At 33.7% G+C, this 22,249-nt stretch overlaps 2 protein-coding genes across 3 annotated transcripts; one reads left to right on the plus strand and one right to left on the minus strand.

Annotated features, from left to right (window-relative positions):
- Window positions 1–221: 221 nt before the first annotated feature.
- On the plus strand, window positions 222–1,588 carry LOC133184912 (uncharacterized). The gene has a single exon (XM_061319980.1). The coding sequence runs from the start codon at window positions 372–374 to the stop codon at window positions 1,527–1,529; it is 1,158 nt and encodes a 385-aa protein (XP_061175964.1). The 5' UTR covers window positions 222–371; the 3' UTR covers window positions 1,530–1,588.
- Window positions 1,589–11,853: 10,265 nt separating this feature from the next.
- Window positions 11,854–21,864, minus strand: LOC133184801 (uncharacterized). Of its 2 annotated transcripts, none has more exons than XM_061319876.1 (3): window positions 21,787–21,864; window positions 12,990–13,353; window positions 11,854–12,889 (listed from the first exon to the last, which is right to left on the minus strand). In XM_061319876.1, exons 2-3 carry the CDS (start codon window positions 13,327–13,329, stop codon window positions 12,030–12,032), a joined length of 1,200 nt encoding a protein of 399 aa, XP_061175860.1. In that variant the 5' UTR covers window positions 13,330–13,353; window positions 21,787–21,864; the 3' UTR covers window positions 11,854–12,029. The 2 variants fall into 2 exon arrangements, with proteins under 2 accessions (XP_061175860.1, XP_061175859.1); XM_061319875.1 differs by lacking the exon at window positions 21,787–21,864 and adding an exon at window positions 15,645–15,695.
- Window positions 21,865–22,249: the final 385 nt, after the last annotated feature.

Consider the following 22,249-nt stretch of genomic DNA (forward strand, 5'->3'; position numbering starts at 1 on the left):
AGTATGTTAATTGACTGAATATTATACTGGTCATATAGAATTTTCCTCTGTACTGAATGCTTCTTGGTCATGAGGAAAATACCTAACATCGTTGAATCGGAATATGCTCAGATGATACATGTAAAGACTGAAACCAATTTCATTTGATATAGAAATAAGTGAAATTGACCAAAATCCCGCTTTTTTTTTCTTTTACACTATGTCTTGTATTTGTATTTTAGAGACTCCTCTACTTTAGATCGAAATCATGCAGATCTTTCGTCTATTGCTATTTGTGCTGCTGATGGTCTTAATTGCTAACCTTCAAGCTGACGTAGGAGATGATGCAAAAGAGGCATCAGAGATTGTGAAAACCGGAATTGAAGCAACCAATGCTATTACCGAAAGTGTCTGGTGTCAAGGTCCTAGCTAAATTTACTAAAGTAATGGGTTCAATTGCTCCGTTTCTGGCTGCTATTGGACCACTTATGGATATCATAACCCTATTTCTTCCGAAACAAGAAGATCCAACTTTAACATTCTTAAAAGAACAATTTTCAAGAGTAGATTCAAATTTCAGAAATATGGAAAGACTTTTTGGCGAAGTTACAAATCTAATTAAATCAAAGGCTCTCAAGGCGCAGTTTTCAGGGATTGAACAAAATGTCAACGCTTTGTCATATCGACTACATATGTTAATGACAGCTCCAAAAGATGCTGTCAAAGGTCAAAGATCACGCTTTATCAATGCATTTAGGGTCAGTTATCAAAGTGCAGCCAAAAAAATATATAATGGTATTATGACAAAGCAGTCTTTCACAGACAATATTCCACAAGAAGCGATGGCATACACAAATTATGATCGCAAAAAGATGCAAACGGTAATGGCTGGATGCGTCGGACTTCTAATGACAGCTGTGAAGGTTAATCTAGCCTATCTGGAGCTCTCAAATAAGAAAGCAAGCTATAAAATGGAAAAAGTAGTGTGGGAGAAGCACATCAAGGAAGTTCTCCAGAAAGTCAAAGCTGTGGATAAGCAAGTCACTGATGCATGGGAAAGTCAAAAGTTGAAAGATTTGGAAGGCCTATCTGCACAATACAAAGATGATAGTCACGATCAATTTGCAAAGCGATTGTTCAAATTCTACTCAAAGAAATATTACTGGAGGGATTGGGTCGTCATCGTATACAACAAAATGGCCCAATCCTGGACTGGAAATAATGGGCATGATTTTAAACTCTGTGGAGGGAATAAATACTTGGAAAAAGATGGAAGGAATGTTTTGACGTCAAGCGTACCGAAAGAAAAAAGGAAGATAAACACAGAACATTACAAGAAACAATTGAGTAAAGTTAGAACAGAGACAGTCGTATGGGTTCATTATCCTTGGACAGCAAAGTCTGTACTGAATCAGATTAAAAAGTTTAGCAGATCTGATGTATGCATGCAAGCTGTCATTTCTGACCGCGAAAGATCGCATGCCGAAAGTGCCCCTGGCCGCTTAGCCAGCAAGTGGAAATATTTTTACAACATGTACGTCTTTGGATAAAATGTAAAATGCATGTCACCATTTATTAAATAAATTATGAAGCAAAAGAATGAAAAGAATTTGTTTGTTTGTTTGTTTGTTTTGTTTTGTTTTGTTTGTTTGTTTGTTTGTTTGTTTGTTTTGTTTTGGTTTTTTTTTTTTTTTTTTTTTTTTTTTTTTTTGTAAAGATGACTCTGTATGGAAACAAATGTTAGACATATAATTATGTCGACTAGGAGTTCTCTGAGAAATGCAGTCATTTGAATGCTATATTATTCTCCATAAGTTTCCGCCTATTTCGAATTATTACATGTAGTTTATTATTTTTTCATAATTATCCAGTATCATTTTGATACAAAAAAATATCAAACATGATAGATAAATGCAGTAGTATAAATTAATTGAGTTAAACCTATATGCCCTCCCGTCATATTTTACTAACTTCGTTTAAGTGTTAATGTTTGTATAATTGAAAGTTGCAACAATATTAATACATGTACTGCATTGATATTCGACTCTTAAGAATCTAAGAGTTCGGTGGTCGAATTTAAGCCTGAGGACTGTCAGAGTTTTTTATGTTTTATTTTTCATCGTCGCAAGGCAGGGGTATTGTGTGCATTCTATTTTAACAAACCCGGGGCTGTCTCCTACAAAATTCTCTCTTTCTCGAGAATGTATGACTGAATTTTTATTAAGTGACCCCAGTATTAATGTGACCAATAAAATAACTCTGTAGCAACTTTGGGTACATTAACACGGCGGTGCACCTTATGAAATCATGTTTCCTATGCGTTGCAGATTTATTGACTAAAATACGATAGATCCTGAAGAGTAGATGTGGGAAAAATTTATTCAAAAATACTTTCAAGCGCAGCATTAAAAAGACAGGGTTTCGAATGCAGATGTTATGTTAATATATTTAATAAATATATTAAATAGCTCACTGGTTTAAATAAGTATATTCCTATCGATGTTGATGTTCGGCTCGTGGTATGGTTACATCCACATGTACGACAGACTGATCATTTTAATTGGACAAAATGTTTCAACTTGACATGTCAGAGTATTATTCCATTGGCTGAATGTGTGTCGTTGATATTAATGAGAATGAGAGAATTTTGTTGTATGCAGTCATGGGTTTGTGGAAACAGAATGGACCCCAAAACCCTATAATTGCGACGATGTTGTTTTCATGATTACTATTTTTCTAGTTTTGTTTGTATGTTTCTATGTTGTTTAACGTCCCTCTCGAGAATTTTTCACTCATATGGAGGCACCACCACTTGCCGGTGGAGAGCTGCAAATTTTGTCCTATACTCGGCACTTAGAGCCATTGAGCAGTGAGGGATCTTTTTTGTGCCAGCACCTCCTGCGACACGGGACCTTGGTTTATACGGTCTCATCCGAAGGACCGGTCTCTACGTCCCATAGTGGGATTTGAACCCGCGACGTAAGGAACAACTCCTTACTTCGCGACTCTAGAGCAGACGCTCTAACCACTGCGTCTGCAACGCGGGCGACTCTTGTTTTGAAATTAAGTGAAGAAAAGATTATTATTATTAATCTCACTTAGAAATCGATGGGGCTTGCAAGTACAGAATCTCAGCTATAAGTAGCAAAATCCATTTAATTAATGACAAAACTGCATGCAACAGTAACTTCAAATTATGATGTAGTTTTAATACAATTTGAAATTAATAAAAAAAAAATACCATCATCAAACTTTGACATGTTAGTAAACTATAATTAACTATTTTATTTTTTGTTAGGGTAATGACCGTAATGTTCTACTTGTTACAATTTCTTAACTTTGCAACTTTATTGAAAGTGCCAGGATAGCAAATACTTACATCGAAAACTATTTCTCGCTATTTATCATTATCGTTAATTCATCGAAAATTAATGCTGTCTGAAATGAATGCTCGAGTATATGCGTGGATTAATAATATTTATATATAAAATCTATTTTGTAATGTAACGTGACAACGACGACGACTTTCTGAAAGAATTAAAATAGAATTTTAAAATAACACATTTTAAATGTTTATATACAATTGTAATATTAATGATAGCACTCTTTTGATTTATACAAAACAATGAGAAAAAAATGATACAGAAAATATCATAATTTCAAAAAACTTGAATGTTTATATGGCATAAATTATTATGTGTACAGTCAATGAACAATAGTTAAATAATTATAAGAATTATTACCGAAATTTGAAATCTGTACTTTAAGACAGCAATTAAGGTTAAAAAATTAAATAAACAAGTTAAACATTTCTTATGTTACAATAGCAATCATCTATAATGTTGCGTTAAGCAAATATTTGCGTTTTATACGGCGCCAAATATTGTACAATGGGTTAAAATTATGTGCAAATAAGAAAAAACAGATTCTTACAATGATGATAATTAAAAAATTAAGTAGGGATAATTGTTATCCCACAAAATAAATCTTCCTCGATCGTTGAAAACCTGATTCAGCCAAGATATGTGGCTTTTTTAAACTTAATATTCAGATTAAGAATTATTTCGTTTCGGATTATGATATTTATGAAAATTATAAGAAAAAAGGTTTATTTCAACGCTTTATAAAGAACATGCTATTATACAAAAATCTTCTCTTTTTTGTGATGTTTTGTAACATATTACATATTTTTACTCATGGAATGTGAACTGACTTTTAGAAATCTGAGTTCTCTTGATATATGATACATATACGAGGGGTTATCAAAAAGTTCCTGGACTAACGCCATAAAATTAAAACCGCTTTTGGTACATCAATGAATTTTAATACATTTAGTGAGCAACATCTTTTCTTTCCATAGAATAAACTAGAAATCATTAGTTTTATTTTTTAATAATTTGTTAATGTTAAGTAATGTAAGCAGTGGTATGTCCATGTGGCAAAACCTCAAACATAGCATTTTTTGTAAATGGGTAACTGAGAAAAACTTTTTTGATATAAATATTTGTCATCGAAAAATCCCGTTAATTCAGGCATGTAGTATGACGATTGTTCCGTAAAATTTGCAATTTTTACCTCATTCGGTAAGTTCTATTAAAATTTATCGTAAATTTTATATAGAGTGTCCAAACAATTAAGGGCTTGAAAATGAAGCCAAAGAGAGGTAGGGTTTCTTTTTCGAACTTTCTATAAAGTTTTGCCCCTGTAAAACTGGTATAACCCTAGGAAATATTTAAACGGACTACAGAGAAATAATAAAATCTATCCAGAGTAAATGTATTTAAATGCCGAAAAATATTCAGAGAGATGGGAGATGCACTGTTAATGTCGAATTATAGTCGAGGTGTCAAAAGTCAGTCACGTCTAATAGTGACGATATTGAACTCCGAAAAGCAAAACATGCTGGCATAATCAAGTGAACTCCAGGAAATCCCATCAAGATAAGTGTATGAGGTAGAGGGAGCAGACATTGAGAAACAATGACGTCGTCGGACGTGATGAAACTAAAGGGCGACCGTGGCGGTTGATCATATACCTTTTTTATTTTATAATAATTTAGCAAATTACCAACGTGTCAAGCTAAAATTTTCAACATTTTTTAAACTTTTGTTGTTTTATGCTCCTTAAAAATTTTGTAACCACAGACTTCATAGTATAAAGTCCAGGAACTTTTTGATAACCCCTCGTGCATCTTGTTATTACAGTATATATAGCGCGGACAGCAATGCGCGAATTCATGCATACCGTTAATACGAACTTCAAGGTCGTTAAATAAGTTATCCAACAAACGGTTGATCATAATAAATATTGAAACAGTTAATTCTAATTTTTTTTTCACACTAGAAAAGTTCTATTTAGGAACTTCTAGTCACCGAAAACCGCATGTTTTTTTTTTTTTTTTTTTTTCTACTGTCTTGGCAAAGAAATTCTCTTTTAAAGTAAGCATGGTCACTTCTCTGCGTTAAAAACTGTTCAAAATAGGTCTCTGCCAAGAAGGTGAAATTGAGAACTTATGTAAAAACTGCAGTTCATTACAAAAATTGCTAAAGAACCAAAATGAAGATATGATTTTTGGAAAGACTAGTCTTTCACACAGTACGGTGTTCAGGTGAATTAGAAAATTCAAACATGGAAATGGGGATTAAAAGATTGCAGTCGAACTGGTAGATCGAGATCTGTAGGGACACCAAAAAAATATCGATGATATGAGCATTATACTACCTGATAATGCCAGATTTACAGTGAGAGAAGTTGCTATGACACTAAACATTTCATCATTACTACAGCTGATTGAGTTCTGAAGAAGGAAATGAATCTAAAAAAAAAATACTTCTGTCAAAATGAGTTCAATATTTCCTTAGAGATGCCTACAAGAAAACACCTTTAAATGTGCCAAGGGAATATTAAAATATACACAAATTGATAAACCTGCTTGACGGGTGACGAAACATGGATGCACTGTTTACAGATCAAAAAGAGGGTCAGTAATAAAATGTGGATTCAGAGAAGCTACCGTCCTATTATTGTAAAGAGAAACCATAGCTCCAAACAGGTCTTAAATAGGTTTTTCTCCATTACTCTATAGGTCTAGTAATATGTGTACCTACATGTACACCCAAGGGAAGGACCATTAATAGTAGCTTTTATGTTAATTTGGTTTAAGGAAAGATAAGCAGATTTTCTGTAAGGGAAGTTCAAATACCGGTACCCGGGGAGATTTTTAGCTGACAAAATTGCTGCAAATAGGCATAGATGTGTAAAAGAAATTTTAAAGAAAGCGACGCTTGCAGAGCTTAGCCATCCCAAGTGCTTGGTAGATCTCATTCATTTTGTCTTTTTTTTTTAATTCCAAATATACAGAAAAACATCAAAGAAAGACGCTACTATTTTAGATCTGTCTTGGGAGTGCTATCCATCAGTGTCATTTAGTTGAACCCGAAAGGAAGTATGCTTAGATGTTCCGGTTATGGGTAAAGAGCCTTGAGACATGTGTAAAGGTTAATGGGGGTACTTTAAAGGATCAGATATATAACAAAACTGCTTTTTGTGTTTTTCTAATATTTTGATGACCTTTTGCATTAGTTATTGAACGACCATCTAAATCTTTAATAAATACGTTAAACGGCACAGACGCGTGTAGTGCTAATAAATGATTATACCAACTACTCAATACCCAGTGATTGCGCTAAATTTAAAATTTATGTATACGTACAGTATTTATTTAACATCATCTTTTCTATCTATAGAATAAAATGTAAGACACACAATTCTTATAATAATTATATTGTCATTGTTTTCGTAAGGGGGGGGGGGGGGGGAGGGGGGCGCACCCTCAAAATATTTCTACAATGAGTTTAACAGAGACAAAAAAATTGCATAAGTGTTTGCCATCCAATTTTAAAATTCCTCCAATCGTGAAGTGTGCCACAATTGATCTGTAAAACTTACAATTCTTACTTTGTTTTGTCTGATCTATGAGATTATCATAAATTCAACAGGGAATGCTAGAAAAAAAATTAGAGTTTCAATTGACATCGCAAGGGGTGTGTCTTTTTGTCGCAATTTATAGTTTCATTTTGAAAAAAGATTGAATGGTCTGAAGGGAGACAAAAAGTTATAATAACCTGTTATTTTATGACACAAAAGATTCAGAAAGAGGAGAGCCATATTTAATATCGATTCGAGGTCCAGATGTCCGAAGTCAGTCACGTCAGGAAGTTTAGTTCGGTTGAAATTTAACTCCGACAAGCGGATTAAGCTTCCCAAATCGAGAGATGATCTATATCTTTTGTGTAAATCCATTTTCAATACAATGTTTTGAAATCAGCTGTTCATGAAAGTTTAGTCATCTAAATAAGACGGGTTCCAGTCAGTATTCAACTCCAGGGTAGCTCGTGAAGAAAAGTGTACTGCGGCAGAGGGAGTGGACATGAAGATGCAATGATGTTTTTGAACGTCATAATAATCAACAGCGATAGCACCTTATGATCATATAAAGTCTTATTTTAATGATAAACTGGCAAGCTAAAATTATCAACACGTCTTAAATATATTTTTTATTTTATGTCCCTTTTAAATTCAGTAAAGCAGATGAATAAAGGGATTGAAACTAATTTTATTCTATATACAGCGACTAAATATGTAAATATACATATCTAAACATATATAGAAAAATAGGAAGAATTGACAAAATAATGTGTAAACTTGCGTCTCACACTTTATATATTGATTGTGTTTTAGAGTCCATGCACTAAAAATCAAAATCATGCAGTTCGTTTATTGTTGTTTGTTTGTTTTTGTTTTTTTTTTTTTTTTTTTGTTTTTTGTTTTGTTTTTTTTTTTTGTTCCTGCTGGGCTTAATAGCTGTTCTTCCTGCTGACGTAGGAGATGACGTAAAAAAGGCATCAGAGATTGTAAAAACCGGAAGTGAAGCCACCAATGCTCTTACCAAAATAGTGGCTGAGGTTAAGGTCCTAGCTAAATTCACTAAAATAACAAAATGTCAACACCTTGTCATATCGATTACACAAGTTAATAAAAGATCCAAAAGGAAGCTGTTTAAGGTCAAAGATTACATTTAATCACAGAATTTAAGATCAGTCGTGCGGTAAAAACAATATATTCCGACATTATGACCAAACAATCCTTCACAGACAACATTCCACATGAAACAATGGCATATACAAATTACGATCGCAAAAAGATATCAAAGGTAATGGTTGGATGCGTGGGACTTCTTATGACAGCTCTGGAGGTTATCAAGCCTATTTGAAGCTCACGAATAGAAAAGCAAGCTATAAAAATGGAGAAAGGAATGGGAGAAGACATCAAGAAAGTTCTACAAAAAGTCATGTGAATATGCAAGTCACTAATGCATGGGAAAGTCAGAAGTTTGGATTTGGAAGGCTTATCTGCACAGTACAAAAAAGCTAGCCACGGACCGTTTGCAAAGCGTTTGTTTGAATTCTTCTCAAAGAGATATTACGGAGGGATTTGGTCGTCATCGTATACAATAAAATATATAATAAAATCGTGGACTGGAAAGAATGGGTAAGATTTCAAACTCTGTGGAGGAGATAAATACTTTGGAAAGGACGGAAGATATTTGTTAACATCAAGCGTACCAAACGGAAAAGGCAAGATAAACACATACTATTACAAAAAAGAATTAAGTTACAACTGAGAGGGTGGTGTTATTTATACATTATGCTTGGACACCAAAGTCTGTTCTAGATCAGATTAAAAAGTTAAGCGGATTGAATGTGTGCACACATTCAAGCAGTCATTTCTGACCGTGAGAGAATTCATGCCGAAAATGCCACTAGTTGCTTAGTCAGCAAAATACTTCTGCAATATGTATGTTTTTGGCTAAAATGCACAATGCATGCATTTTACCAAATAAAGTATTAAGCAAACAAAATTTTAAAGATATTTCTACAGAGAAAAAATGTCAAGTAGTTCCACCTGCATTTAGTCTTTATTACTCGTACACTTATTCGATTGGCCATTCTGGTAGAATAAATCATGTCAGTTTTGTGTTATCATCTGAAAACACATTTTATCTTAGTTTCGTGTTTTGTTGATTAAATTGTGCAAAAAAAAAAAGAAAAAGAAATATAGGCCCCATTTTGCCAAGACTGTAACTATACAGAAATCACATTTTCCTATAATTGATCATAAAACCACTAGCTTTCCTTAAATACAAAACAGTACCATGCAGAAAGATTTTAAACTTGTAGATGCTTGTAGATGCTCATTGGTTCTACCAATTTATATCTTCCATTTCAACATTGAAAATAATGTTAACGGCACAATGTTTAAGAAATATGAGCTGCATTTTGGAGAATTTTATTTTGTTGTTAAAATGAGATTTTATGATAAATTTGAATGTAATTTAAACCTTCTTCATCAATTAGACAGAAAAAAATATCAAATCATCAATCATGAGAAATGAATTAAGGATTCTGTACAATCAAATATGTAGTATCATATAAGAAATTAATATTGTACAGGAGGACAATAATGTAATTTTTCTTCAATCAAAGCTTATAAATAGTTCTTCCATCACAAATATAACAAAAGATGTTAATAAACGTTCCTTTTCTCTGTCATTGAAATAGTTAATTACAATTTTGCAACAAAAATTTCTGAATTCAAAGTTGCAGCTCATATTGCTTTAAATGAACTTTCTTATTCAAAATATGTGGAGCACACTCGAGGTTTACCTTGCTGAATTGAGATTCACAAACCAAGTGCAGCAATGTCTTTCTAATGATTAAATGACTCAGAAAAATGCTTTTTGTATGATAATGTTTACAACGCTAGATCACCTATCTTTTTATTAAGGTTGTGATTTCTATTATCATTTCGTTTTAAATATCGCTATCACAGTAAACACGATACATGTAAGTATAATAGTGAAAAAAGCGGGCTAACCACATAATTAAGCTATATCTCACCAGCTTAATGTTCTTCAATATGTTAACATTTGTCAAATTTAAAATTGGAACAGCATAAATTATTTCGTAGGAATCTAAGCGTTTGTTATTAGAATTTTAGGTTGAAGGGCGTCATAGTATATGGCTGCCTTCTTCAAAATGATCTTTGTCTACGTTTAGGTCATAAATTTATGAGCGTTATTCCATTTGTAAGTGAAAACAATTTTAAGTAAGAAATGATTGAGGCTAGGAAGTACAGAATTTCAACCATGAGCATCAAAAGTAAATAATATTAACAAATTGTCAAGAAAAGCTTGATTTATCAGGCACTTGTTCAAGTCAGCCCTCCCCCCCCCAAAAAAAAAAAATACCTGAGTCTGATTAGTTACCGTATACATGGTAGGCTCTTCATCGAACTTCACATAGAGACTAAAAGCACTGCTTTATCGAAGCTTAATATTGTATAGTTAAAATTAATATAAATATTGTTTTCTATGGATATAGTATACGTTTAGCATACATAAAACGTGAAACTGTGGAATAATTATATTTTGTGGTGTTCAATATTTGTGGGTACATCTAACACTCGCCACAAATTTAAAACCTCCTCTAACATAAAAATTCAAACTATTTCTTTCATCACGAGAATTTTTCCACAAAATTACATTCTCATGAATCGTTAGTGTTAAGCAATCCATGAAAATTTGCCCATACATATTATTCTTATTTCATGGAATTTAAAGATCTAAAATATAAAATACAATTTGATATAATAATATTGTTATAGAGATTCAGCTTTTTAGTTACCTCTGTTTTTAATTATTTCACAGTAATTAAAGATTTGAAGTATAAAATATCATTTATTAATATTGTTATAGAAGTTCTTAAAAACAGTTTTCTGGTTGCCTCTGTTTTTTTCTTCTGTTTTGCTTTGTTTTGTTTTATTTTGCTTTTTGTGTGTTGCGTGTTTTGTTTTCTTCTTAACAAATGAAGAAAAAATATGTTTACGAGGGCTGTTTGGAAATTATTGAGACATTTATCTTTACTCCTTAAAGAACAGAGATAAATTCATGAACATTCGTCAACATTTTATAAAGAACAAATAAAGCAAATGTGCAAAATTTCTAATTTATAGAATAATTAGAAAAATTCCGGTGAAATTATAAACATGCATGTGTCTATTGACCTGGAGCAGCATCGCTACCTTATTTTAACGTCACGTCAGCTGGAGACGTTTTCTCATGTGAAACGATCAGGAAGCTTTTACTCTTCTTTCTCTGATATCACATAGAACATTCCAAAAATCAAACTTCTCTTTTCTTAAACGATTCTTTAAATAAAATAGATAAAATGTGTAATGTTGCTACCCCAGTGTGAAATATACATGCAGTGTCATATACGGGTCGGCTTAGCATCCTGCAGTACCGATTTATGCAACGCGGGTCAACGTTATTTTGTCCGTAATTATTAATGGTGGTTTGGAGAGTTTGTTCTTACTCCGGTTGAATTACTTGTAAGAAATAATATATATCAAATGAAAAAACAAACCCTTAGACATGTTTTTCTCATTGTTATTGTTTTAGCAGGTAATTAAGTCTGGAAGAGTTCCTAATAGCTCTACACAAAATTTTAAATATGCTCGCTGCGCCGCCTTGACGTCAAAATCCATTTTGTCATCGTTGTTAGATTTCTTTACCGCTTAATTTTTTTTATAATATCCGTATTTCTGATCGAAATTCTATCAAACTTGCACAAAATGAAGTCAAAATTAAATTGAAAAATTATATACATGAATTAAATTATTTTCAATCTTACTATAGATCCACCGTGAGTTTGAACGTTGATGTTATATATTTTCAATATCTGATTTCGTGACTGCGCCGGGTACCTCGACCATGGATACATTAATATAACATTGAAAAGAAGATATAAAATATTTTTGTAAAATATTTCTTGCTTTTATTAATTCTTAGTGTTTGTCAAATATATATGCAAGTTTTCAACGAAAAACGTTCATTAAAAAGAAGAATATACACAATGTCTCAATGGTTTCCGAACAGGTCTCGTATATTGTTATATCCCCTTCTGGATACATCCTCATCTTCACTAGAATCAGTCGGCCGCATAGTCTGGCACAGGCTCTGGTAGCCATTTATCATTATAATACCTAGAGGGATTTCCGGTGTTTCTAAAAGGCTTATGGCAACGTGAGTTTACAGGAATATTTCTGGATGAAGAAAGGGTAACCCTAGGCCTGGGTAAAATAAACCTGCTGTTTTGAATTGGTGCATTACGAGGAAATTTTGAGATGGCTGAAGAAAACGCTTTATGAATGGAGTTAACTGTAGAGGGGTTATAAAACCTTCTGTCATCATGCACATCAGCTGCTACACGTAGCTGTGTGGGAGGGTTACAAAATCTTCTGTCATGGTGCACATCAGCTGCTACACGCAACTGCGTGGGAGGGTTATGAAACCTTCTGTCACCATGCACATCAGCTGCTACACGTAGCTGTGTGGGAGGGTTACAAAATCTTCTGTCATGGTGCACATCAGCTGCTACACGCAACTGCGTGGGAGTGTTATGAAACCTTCTGTCATCATGCACATCAGCTGCTACAAGTAGCTGTGAGGGAAGGTTATGAAACCTTCTCTCACCATGCACATCAGCTGCTACACGTAGCTTTGTGGGAGGGTTACAAAACATTCTACCATCATGCATATCAGCTGCTACATATAGTTGCGTGGGAGGGTTATGAAACCTGTCATCATGCACATCAGCTGCTACATGTAGTTGCGTTGGAGGGTTATGAAACCTTTTGCCACCATTCACTGCTACATATATACTATCAGTGTTTAAATGTGAACCTGAAGGTGGATCATTAGGCATGAAATTGGTATCTTGTACATCCTGCATGAAATCTCGAACGTCTAAGCTTCTCGTAGAAGGAATAGTAGCTCGATATTCATTTCCTGAAAGAAAAAAAAATCCTATTATCAGTGTCATCTCAAGTATATAGAGCATTCAATTCTCTTTAAACGGCCAAAAAAAATTATGAAATAACTATAGTACCCCTCCTCTCGCTTCTTTTAACCTTGTATATTTGATTATCCAGTGGACATTTTATTTTCTCATACTGGAATGTCTTTGCTAATTGAATGAGGCACGCATTGCAGACGATATGACCACATGGCATTATCATAGGTTGATTTTGTTGATCGTTAAAGTTTTCAAGGCAAACAAAACACTGATTTCCATCTTCTATAAAAACATTCCTAGTCGTTTCTTCTGCCTCGTCCTCAAAGGAGAGTAGAGAGGGTGTCTTTGCTGGGCTTGACTTGGTGGGATTCGAGTTGTACCATAAGAGATTTCCCTCAACGCTTGTAGGTAAAAATCGTCGGGACGACGGCATCGGCAACAATTTGATCCCATAGATCTGGAAATACGTAACATCACTGTTATTTCTTTTTCAAAATATCAAATTCTAGATTTGCAGAATAAATACATGCATATGCCATATGAATGTGAAAGATATAGTAATTAAATTAAATTGCTGGTTTTGATGCAAAATCAATGGTGTACAAAATAAAGAAATTTGAAAGAACGATAGGCTAATCTACTCTCCAAATAGGAAATGTTAAGATTTATTTATTTATTTATTTATTTATTTATTCATTCAAACCTGTTAATGACCTGGAGTTGCAGAATCTCTGTGTTTTTTTCTGCTAAGTCAAATCATCCTAATATATTGTAGATTCATATTTGGTGTGTTAACGATAGTATTGTCGGCCGTGAAATATATGGAGATTACGAACAGTATTCAAACTCAAAAGTCCATTAAACAATTCAAATTTTTGAGCAGAGCAAACACGGACCTCTAAAACTTCAGAGGTGGGATCAGGTGCCATGGAGGAGTGAGCATCCCTTGCTATGTTTTTAATTCAAAGACAACTTTTGAAAGTTAAAATATTTACATGACTTTTATACTTACCTGGATATTTATATGAATTTTCACAAAACATAACTTATTAGGAAAACAATGAGATAGAGGGATAGCTCTAAAATTTTAATAAAACTTCTTTTTTCACTTTAGAAATCAACGGAAAATATTTTTAAAACATCTCCATTCCACACAACTCCCTCCCCCTGTCCCACGTGAAACAAAAATTCTTTTTAACAGAAACCATGAATAGTTATATAACAAATTACACATACCAAAGCTTTTGTTGTTTCACGGGGTAGGGGGCATGATTACAGGCAAATATGACCGACAATGTACATCACAATGAGTTAACAATTAAAAAAATTACTTTTTTATTTAACATGAGACGAACATATGGGAAAAATTAAGGGTCACCTATTCATATTAAGCGGTATTTAAAATTTGGTAATTTTTAAAGCCTCGGTTTAATAGATAACATCGTCAACCTAGCTTACACTGTAAAAAAGATTATAATTAAGAACAATTATAAATCTGGCATTGGTATTAAAATTATTAATCAATTACTACCGATGTCATTTTACATTTAAAGAGGTTTAAATGGCCAAAATGGCATAAATGTTGAATTAAATGGGTGTAACATGTAGGCGGAAATCGAGAGTTAGCGTCCGTAGTTCTGTATTGCAAAAAAGGTGTTTGTGAAACACTGATGCTTTCGTAAGGCAGCTCAAGGCCATGTTAAGAGTTTCAAATGTAGTACAAACTCTAAGGTTAAGAGTTCAAAAACTATTGGTTTCCAAAGAAAGGTCTTTCCACAAGGAATACACAAGTAGCACCAACCATTCAAAAATATGGCCAAGGTTAAATTTTTCAAATGAAAGACACATCCCAAGGTCTAGATCATCAAAAATAGAGATACCAATTTAAAGAAAAGCTCTTATCACATGGAATACATAAGTGAAATATGAAACCCCTAGCACCAAACATTCAGAAGTTATTGGCAAGTTTAAAAGTTTTAGCGGACAAACAAACAGATTAGCAAACAGATAAAAAGACAGTCGGAGAGAGCAAAAACTATACTATCCGAATCTTTGATTATGGGGGCATAAAAGAAAAAAATCAACTACTTTTAAAGTTAAGGACATAAGAAATGAATGAAGCAGTTCTTGCAAATTGCACACAGCTCATATCACACATTGTACACCTTTCAAATGTGATTTTAGTTCCTCCTTAGTTCTTAATTCATGGAAGAAACAAAAAACGAGGGTCCTAATAAATGGTGGATGTATACCAGAGAGATTTGGGTTATTTAGTTATAAAAGTAATTCCTGGACTATATCCGTTGTTCAAGAGTAAACGGGGAAGAAGGAATGTTTGTGGTTAATACAGTAGCGGCGCTGTGGGGCCGTAATACAACGTAAACGAGAATTGTGCCGTATATTCCTTATTTTCTTCCAATATATAGTCCAAGAACTGGTAAAATCAGATTTCCGAATTTATTATAGACGATGGTAAATAACAATGAACATAAATTTCAACAATAGCTTTCAAGTCTTAATCGAGTTGGATGTTTCCGGTAGAGAATCGGGCCTTCAAACTGAAGTAGGTATAATGGACACAGCTTTTTGTTAGATAGAGAGTAAACAATAATTGCATTATGACACTGGCTGAATTAATTGATGGGCAGGTGTGTTTCTTTGATAGAATGGACATAAAAGACATTGCTAAATAATAATATAAACAAAGTTATTGGTATAATATTAACAGGTCCTGGGGCATTTACATACCTAATGGGTATCAATTCTTTTGACAGTCACTTAAAAGTCAATTGGAATGTCCTAATCCTGCTTCAAAGAGAATGAGACACAATCAACTAAATAATAGACATACAATGATAATAGATAGAGAATTTAACAGATAAACGTTCAAATTTAGTATAATATATTAAAAAGTTATTTATTTCAAAAATATTAATTTGGCTCGGTGATATCTTTATGAAAACATTCCTAAGTTTGTGAAATTCAAGGCTTTTTAGTAGTGAATAGATCTGGATAGAAAATACATGTATTTCACTGGCGATATTGGGTACCCTATGTAAGGGTACACCAATACCCAATATTTTAGGTAGTCAAATTAAAGCGGTCTAAAGGAATGTGACGCAAGCGTGTTGCTGCCAGTTAAAAATATTATTTGCTATGAACAAAGAATACATTAAGTCGTACAAACGAAATACTACGTCATACGTACGAGATAAGTCTCAGTTTGGAGATAGTATGTCGTACGAACGAGATGATATCATATATTAAACGAAACAGACTTAGTCAATCATACGACATAAAAAGTCGTAATTACAAGATAACAAATTATACAAACGACATGATTAGTCGCAATAACGAAATAATATTAATAAGTTGTAAATAATATTTTTTAAGTGGCATCAATAGGATTTGAAAAGATTTCTTGTTAATAAGAAATTCAAGTCCGATCCAGGAATTTGGGAAGGTGGTCAATATCCGCCCACAAAATCGAGCTCAAAAAGTCCATGACCAAGGAAAAAGGAAAATATCAAATCAAAAGATTACAAAACTTGAAATTCTGTGTGTGTGTGTGTGTGTGTGTGTGTGTGGGTGTGAGAGAGGGTGTGTGTGTGTGTGTGTGTGTGTGTTTTCTTTTTTTTTTTTTTTGGGGGGGGGGGGGATTCTGGTTATTCAAACTAAATATCCCGTACATACGACTTTTGTTAGTATATGTCATTCTTACGACTTATGATCTCGTTCTTACAACTTGTTATCTCGTACGTAAGACTTTTTATTTTGTTATTATCATGACTTATTTTCTCCTTATTACTACAGTGTACTAAGTATGTCGTTTAATAGTTCGACTTATTATCTCGTTATTAAACCTTATGATTTTTCTCGTTATTACGAGGGGCATTTGAAAAGTTCTGAGAACTGATTGATAAAATATTAACCGTTAAACGGAAATTACTGAGTTTGATATCATTGGACAGATCACAAAAATATACACATATTGTGACGTCCCTTTGTAAATTTTATTTAAGGAATAATTGTCTAATTTTTTGGATCCATGATGTGATCAATCGAGTGGCTTGCGTGATAATTTGCATAAACGCCGAAGGCGTTTATGCATAAAATTATCACGCAAGCCAATCGATTGATCATCGTCATGAATCAAAAAAATCTGACAGTTATTCCTTATATTTACATGCTCCTGATTCTGCAAATTCCCGTGCTGATAGCCCCGCTTCTGTCTCTATTTGTCCCGCCCCGCACGTGATTTTTTTTAAACCGCGCCTATCGATGAACCAGTAGATTTATGTAGAAATAAAGTATTTTTACAATTTGTAATTTTATCTCGGACAAAGACATTGGAAATGTAAATATTACGTAATAACTCCGAAAATGTCGTCAGAATCTTGAATGTCTAGCATACTGACCATAGAAATGACGTAACAAGAGACACAATTTCAGTGAAGTAAAATTTTAAAGTCAACATTTGTTCATTACTCGAAAGCACGCTAACGGACACAACTACCAGTTGGTAAAATGTTAACATAGACTACAGTCTATCATATGGAGGTTAAATTCAGGAGCTCCTATAGTACTGAGGTGGTTTAAGAGTGTGTCAAACGTAGCATGATATTGTGGTAGTGTAAGATACATGGAATCCTACTAGCTTGGGCTAGTGGGTTAACCCTTTAGCTCAATTGGTAGAGCACTGGACTGGCAAGCCAGAGGCCCCAGGTTCAATCCCCAGCAGAGGCACATTAATGTTTCTGTTACAATATTATCGAATCTCGCGCAAAATATTGGGTAAAAAAGACGCTGCTGTGAGAAAAATACAAAGTTTAAAACCACAGGATCATATAGAATAGTGGAAGGTGTTGCAGAATTTGCTGGCATTAATTCGTCAAGTATTTTAACCAATTATGCGGGAACGATTAAAGCTCAAGAGAGGTTAAGTTAAAGATGTCCCATATTTTCTCGTAAAAACCAAAATGGCGCCGGTGTAAAGACGAATAATGACCCCCATAGAATAATGACCGGGGGGTCATATTTCAACGACAAGAAATGACCCCCCAGCCGTAGAAAAAAATATTTTTTTGTAGAAAAAGAGACCTAGGGGTCATCTTTTTATGCGTGTGTCCTATAAAAAAAAAATGACCCCCGTTGAAAAATTTCCAACAGAGTGGATGATACAAAATTTATAACGGGTGATTGATGCCAAGGTTTGAACCTCAATGTTTGATATTCTTCTTTATGCCCTTTTTTGACCAATCGCAAAATGGTCGCTATTGGTTATAACTGGCTGCTATTGGTTATAACTGTTAACGTAATTTCCCTTTATGACTGTCTTCCATTTGATTCATATTTGGATATTTGACTGATTATAGACATTCATAGCTAAATAACAGACAAGCGGGATGTTCTGGCTTTTCATTGGTAAACATGTCTCCCAAAGTAATCAGCATGCTTTGAGTGGGATTTTTTAAAAAATGAAGGGAAAAAAAAGAATGAGATAAGTTTTCAGAAATAAATACGGAAAGTTATGCAATGTAATATATATGTATATTTTGAATGACATAAAAAGTCGTGCAAATGAGGTAGAATGTATCGAAAATGACGTAATAACTCGTGCAAACGACATACTGTGGATATATGTATTTCTTAATGAAAAAATTGTGAAGATAACGAACAGTGATGATTTTAAAATATCCACAAGCAGTACAATTTTGTTAACAGGGCATAAAAAAGCCCCCCCCCCCCCCAAAAAAAAAAAAAATTGCAGAGGTGGGATCAGGTGCCTAGAAAGAGTAAGCATCACCTGTTGTCCCTTCACACCCGCCGTGAGCGCTATGAATAAATCAGGTAAACGGGACAACCCTTTGTCGAATTTAGTATAAAAACAAGGGCCAATTAACAATTGACTCAGTTGTAGGTTATATTTGTTGACAGGGTTATTGATACCACCATTGAATCTACGAAATGCTGACTTTAAACGAGGTTGTTGAAACCCCTGTAACATCAACTAACATGTATCTGTCAGTAGCCTGCCTTCATTTAAAAATTAATCGTGCTCTTGGATATCAAATAAGTTTGTAGACGTAAACATTATATGCAAATGATTGCAGAATATTAATTCATAAATAAGGAAAATTGACAACAGAAAAGGCTGAAGTCATCCCGTTTGTCAGGCAATTTAGTTGTTAGTTGGTCTTTATCGTCTGTAGTCAGTAGAACGTCCAAATATAAAGCAGACGTGACAAACATAAGAAGGACATAAAATTTCTTTTATTCAATTTTATTTATAAACAGTGGTCTACTCTATGGGAATTTCTTTTCAAGTACATAGAAGTAATACGTACAGGAGAATCCCAGTAAAATGTACATTCAAGTCTGTTAACATGGTCGTCTGAGAATAGGATACATACATATAAGAGGAATATTTTTCAATCCACTTTAAAACAGTGATACATTTGTCAAATCAATATGGAAACATTTTCAATACAGTGTATATTGAAGTAGATTAATGTTTTCAATTTATAAAATTTAAAGACAGACTATTTTATTGACTTTCAAGGTGAATACGTGTAGAAGGATTTATTTTTCCTACATTGAACTAAAAATAGATTGAAAACAATTCTGAAAAGTTATTTCACCTGCATCTGAAATCTACTCAAGTGAACATAATATTCAGGCACAAAGAATCGGAGAAGAGGGAGGGATTGTTTTGTGAATGTAAATTTTAGCTATTCTAATTTGAAAATGTTCATTGAAAGTCTTTTAAACACCCCCTCTTTCCTATACAATATAGTTAAAAAATCTCTCACTTGAGTGGACAAGATGAACATAATATTGAGGCACATAGAATCAGGGAGGGGGTGTCCACCCACTTCCATTTCCAAGAACATATTTTTTTTCGCTTGAAAATGGTCATTGCAAGTCTGGTTGTCCTACCCCCAACGTTTTGATACATTAGAGTAAAAGAAAATCCCACTTACACCAATAAACTTTTTGAGGGGTTCATCAAAGATATTTTTAACTTAAAGTATTTTTTTGCCTCTTATAATGCGCCATTTCCCCTTTCGATGCTATGCCTGACATTTATTTTTTCTACATTACACCAAAACTAGATTTCAAATGCAAAATTAATACTGGTTATGCTTATGTTAACTCCTATTCTTTCACTGTGTTTGGTTAGGACTTGAGCAAATGCAAACAAGAAACTTGACATGTCTCCTTAATCAGTTTGTATCAATTTAATCGTTGAATCATATAATGAAACAATTATTGCTGTTTTTTCTGTCAGGACGATCAGTGATTTTCCACCATCAAAAAACAATGCTCTCCTCGCCCTTTGGACTCGATAAATCTTTAACTCCACTAGATTCTGAATCATTGAATTGACCTTAAAAACAGAAATGGTTGTATAATGTAATGAGATCAATATATCATCGATTTATTCTCAATGTAGCCCAAGTGAGCATTTTGGCCAACAGGTCTCTTGATTTATTATTTTTATCTTGCCCCCTAAAAGTTTCAACTTTAATCCGCTTTAATTCACAAGGGGTCATTATTCTACGGGGGTCATTTTTCTTCACGTGGGGTATGCAGGTTTTTAGGGTGATGACACTTTTTCTACGGGCAAAAGGGTCATTTTTCGACGTCGAATAATGACCGGGGGTCATTTTTCGCCGTTGAATAATGACCGGGAGTCATTATTCGACGTCGAAAAATGACCCACGGTCATTATTCTATGGGGGTCATTATTCGTCTTTACACCGGCGTTGTTTTAACCCCACCGTAACTCGATATGTGCGAAAATTTTCAATCATGGAAAATAAAACAGATTGTACATGGTAATGAAACTCAGGTTTATTTTTTTGAGTCGAAAGTCAAAAGTAATAGTGAGTTTTGGATTGCCGAGGTTGAAATAATATGAAAAAAAATACGCACAGAAACTTATCCCGGGGAAGACTTTTGTACGTCTTATTCGTAAACAGTAAGAGTCCTGACACTCAAGATACATTTGTGGAACACTGCATTGTTACACTTCAGTTTTATGTAGAATATGTTTTATTTAATATAGTGGAGAGCTTTATAATAGACCGAAAATTCAGCTATACCATATAAATAAAAATCTGTAATAAACGTCTACGATAACATTACCGTGCTTACTAACTAAACAAAAAATTAAAATGTGGAATTGCTGATTTGCTGATTTACCGTACCAATCTTATAGTCTTACTCTACGTCCATGCAAATTTTCTTTGCAATATCTTTTCAAAGAAGCCTTTGCCAGCACTTTTTCGATGTTCTCATGTGAACAAAAAACGCGACTTTTCAGTATGCTAAACATTCGAGATTCTGGCGTCATTTTTGGAGTTATTACGTCATGAATATAAGAAAATGACGTTCATATAAGTGCAAATTTTCCAGCTCTTTTCATTGGTATCAAACTTATTAACTTCTGTGAAATGGTTAATATTTTAGCAAGCAGTTCTCAGAACTTTTCAAATGCCCCTCGTACATCTTTTTATGTCGTACGTACGATTTATAGTGTATCATCTCCTTATTAGATTTATGTCGCACTTGTGTATCTACGACGTGTGATTGTCGTTTGTAGGACTTATTATCTCGCATTTACGACTTATGTGCCGTTCGTACAACTTTGTCCCTCGTACGTACGACAAAGACTCTCGTAATAACGACTTATTATCTCGTATGTACGACTTAGTATCTTGTTTATAGGACTTAGTATCTCGTTTGTATGACTTAATTATAATTACGACATAGAAAATATATTAATTTGGCAGCAATACCCTTCCATAAAGTACAACCCGAAATCAAAATAAACTTGAAGTCAATCAATATTAAGATTATTGAAAAGATCATAATAATATCGTACTTATCTTGTAATTATCTTCGTTTTCGTTCAAATAAGACGTATATCTATTCCTAACCAGGAAGTATGAAAGCCGCCGATAATACACATCCTGTATCAGTGTATGGTATTTGGTATTTGCCATATGCATAAGCACTGAAGCAAGGAATCTCCGATTTTGTAGTGCGAAAGAACAATGAGCAATGTAAAACTGGGTCGATTTAAAGGTTCGCTGGATGATACTGCGTAAATGGCGAGTTAAATTTGAAGAAAAAAATACCCGCTGTAATATCTAAGAATAAATGCTATCACAAACACATACCAGAGTGACGGTACACGTAAATAAAAAGAAATTCGGGAAGTGGGGCAAAGTTTTTTTAAGCCATCTCAAAGTGATAAGCCATCTGTGACGGTGCACATGTCTGTGTTTGAAAATTGTTGCATAGTTTTATATAATCAATTATAACTTTCGATATTTTTTTCTTCA

This window comes from Saccostrea echinata, unplaced genomic scaffold (assembly GCF_033153115.1).
Source record: "Saccostrea echinata isolate AGI-Se365-2 ecotype Australia unplaced genomic scaffold, CSIRO_AGI_Sech_v1 ptg000011l, whole genome shotgun sequence".
NCBI classification, from domain to species: domain Eukaryota; kingdom Metazoa; phylum Mollusca; class Bivalvia; order Ostreida; family Ostreidae; genus Saccostrea; species Saccostrea echinata.

Excerpts from the sequence above, each read along its gene's own strand:
- LOC133184912 (XM_061319980.1), top strand. The coding sequence starts at position 372 with ATGCTATTACCGAAAGTGTCTGGTGTCAAGGTCCTAGCTAAATTTACT.
- LOC133184801 (XM_061319876.1), bottom strand. The coding sequence starts at position 13,329 with ATGCCGTCGTCCCGACGATTTTTACCTACAAGCGTTGAGGGAAATCTC. Across the intron at positions 12,890-12,989 it reads TAAAAGAAGCGAGAGGAGGG|GAAATGAATATCGAGCTACT; the intron begins GTACTATAGTTA and ends TTTTTCTTTCAG.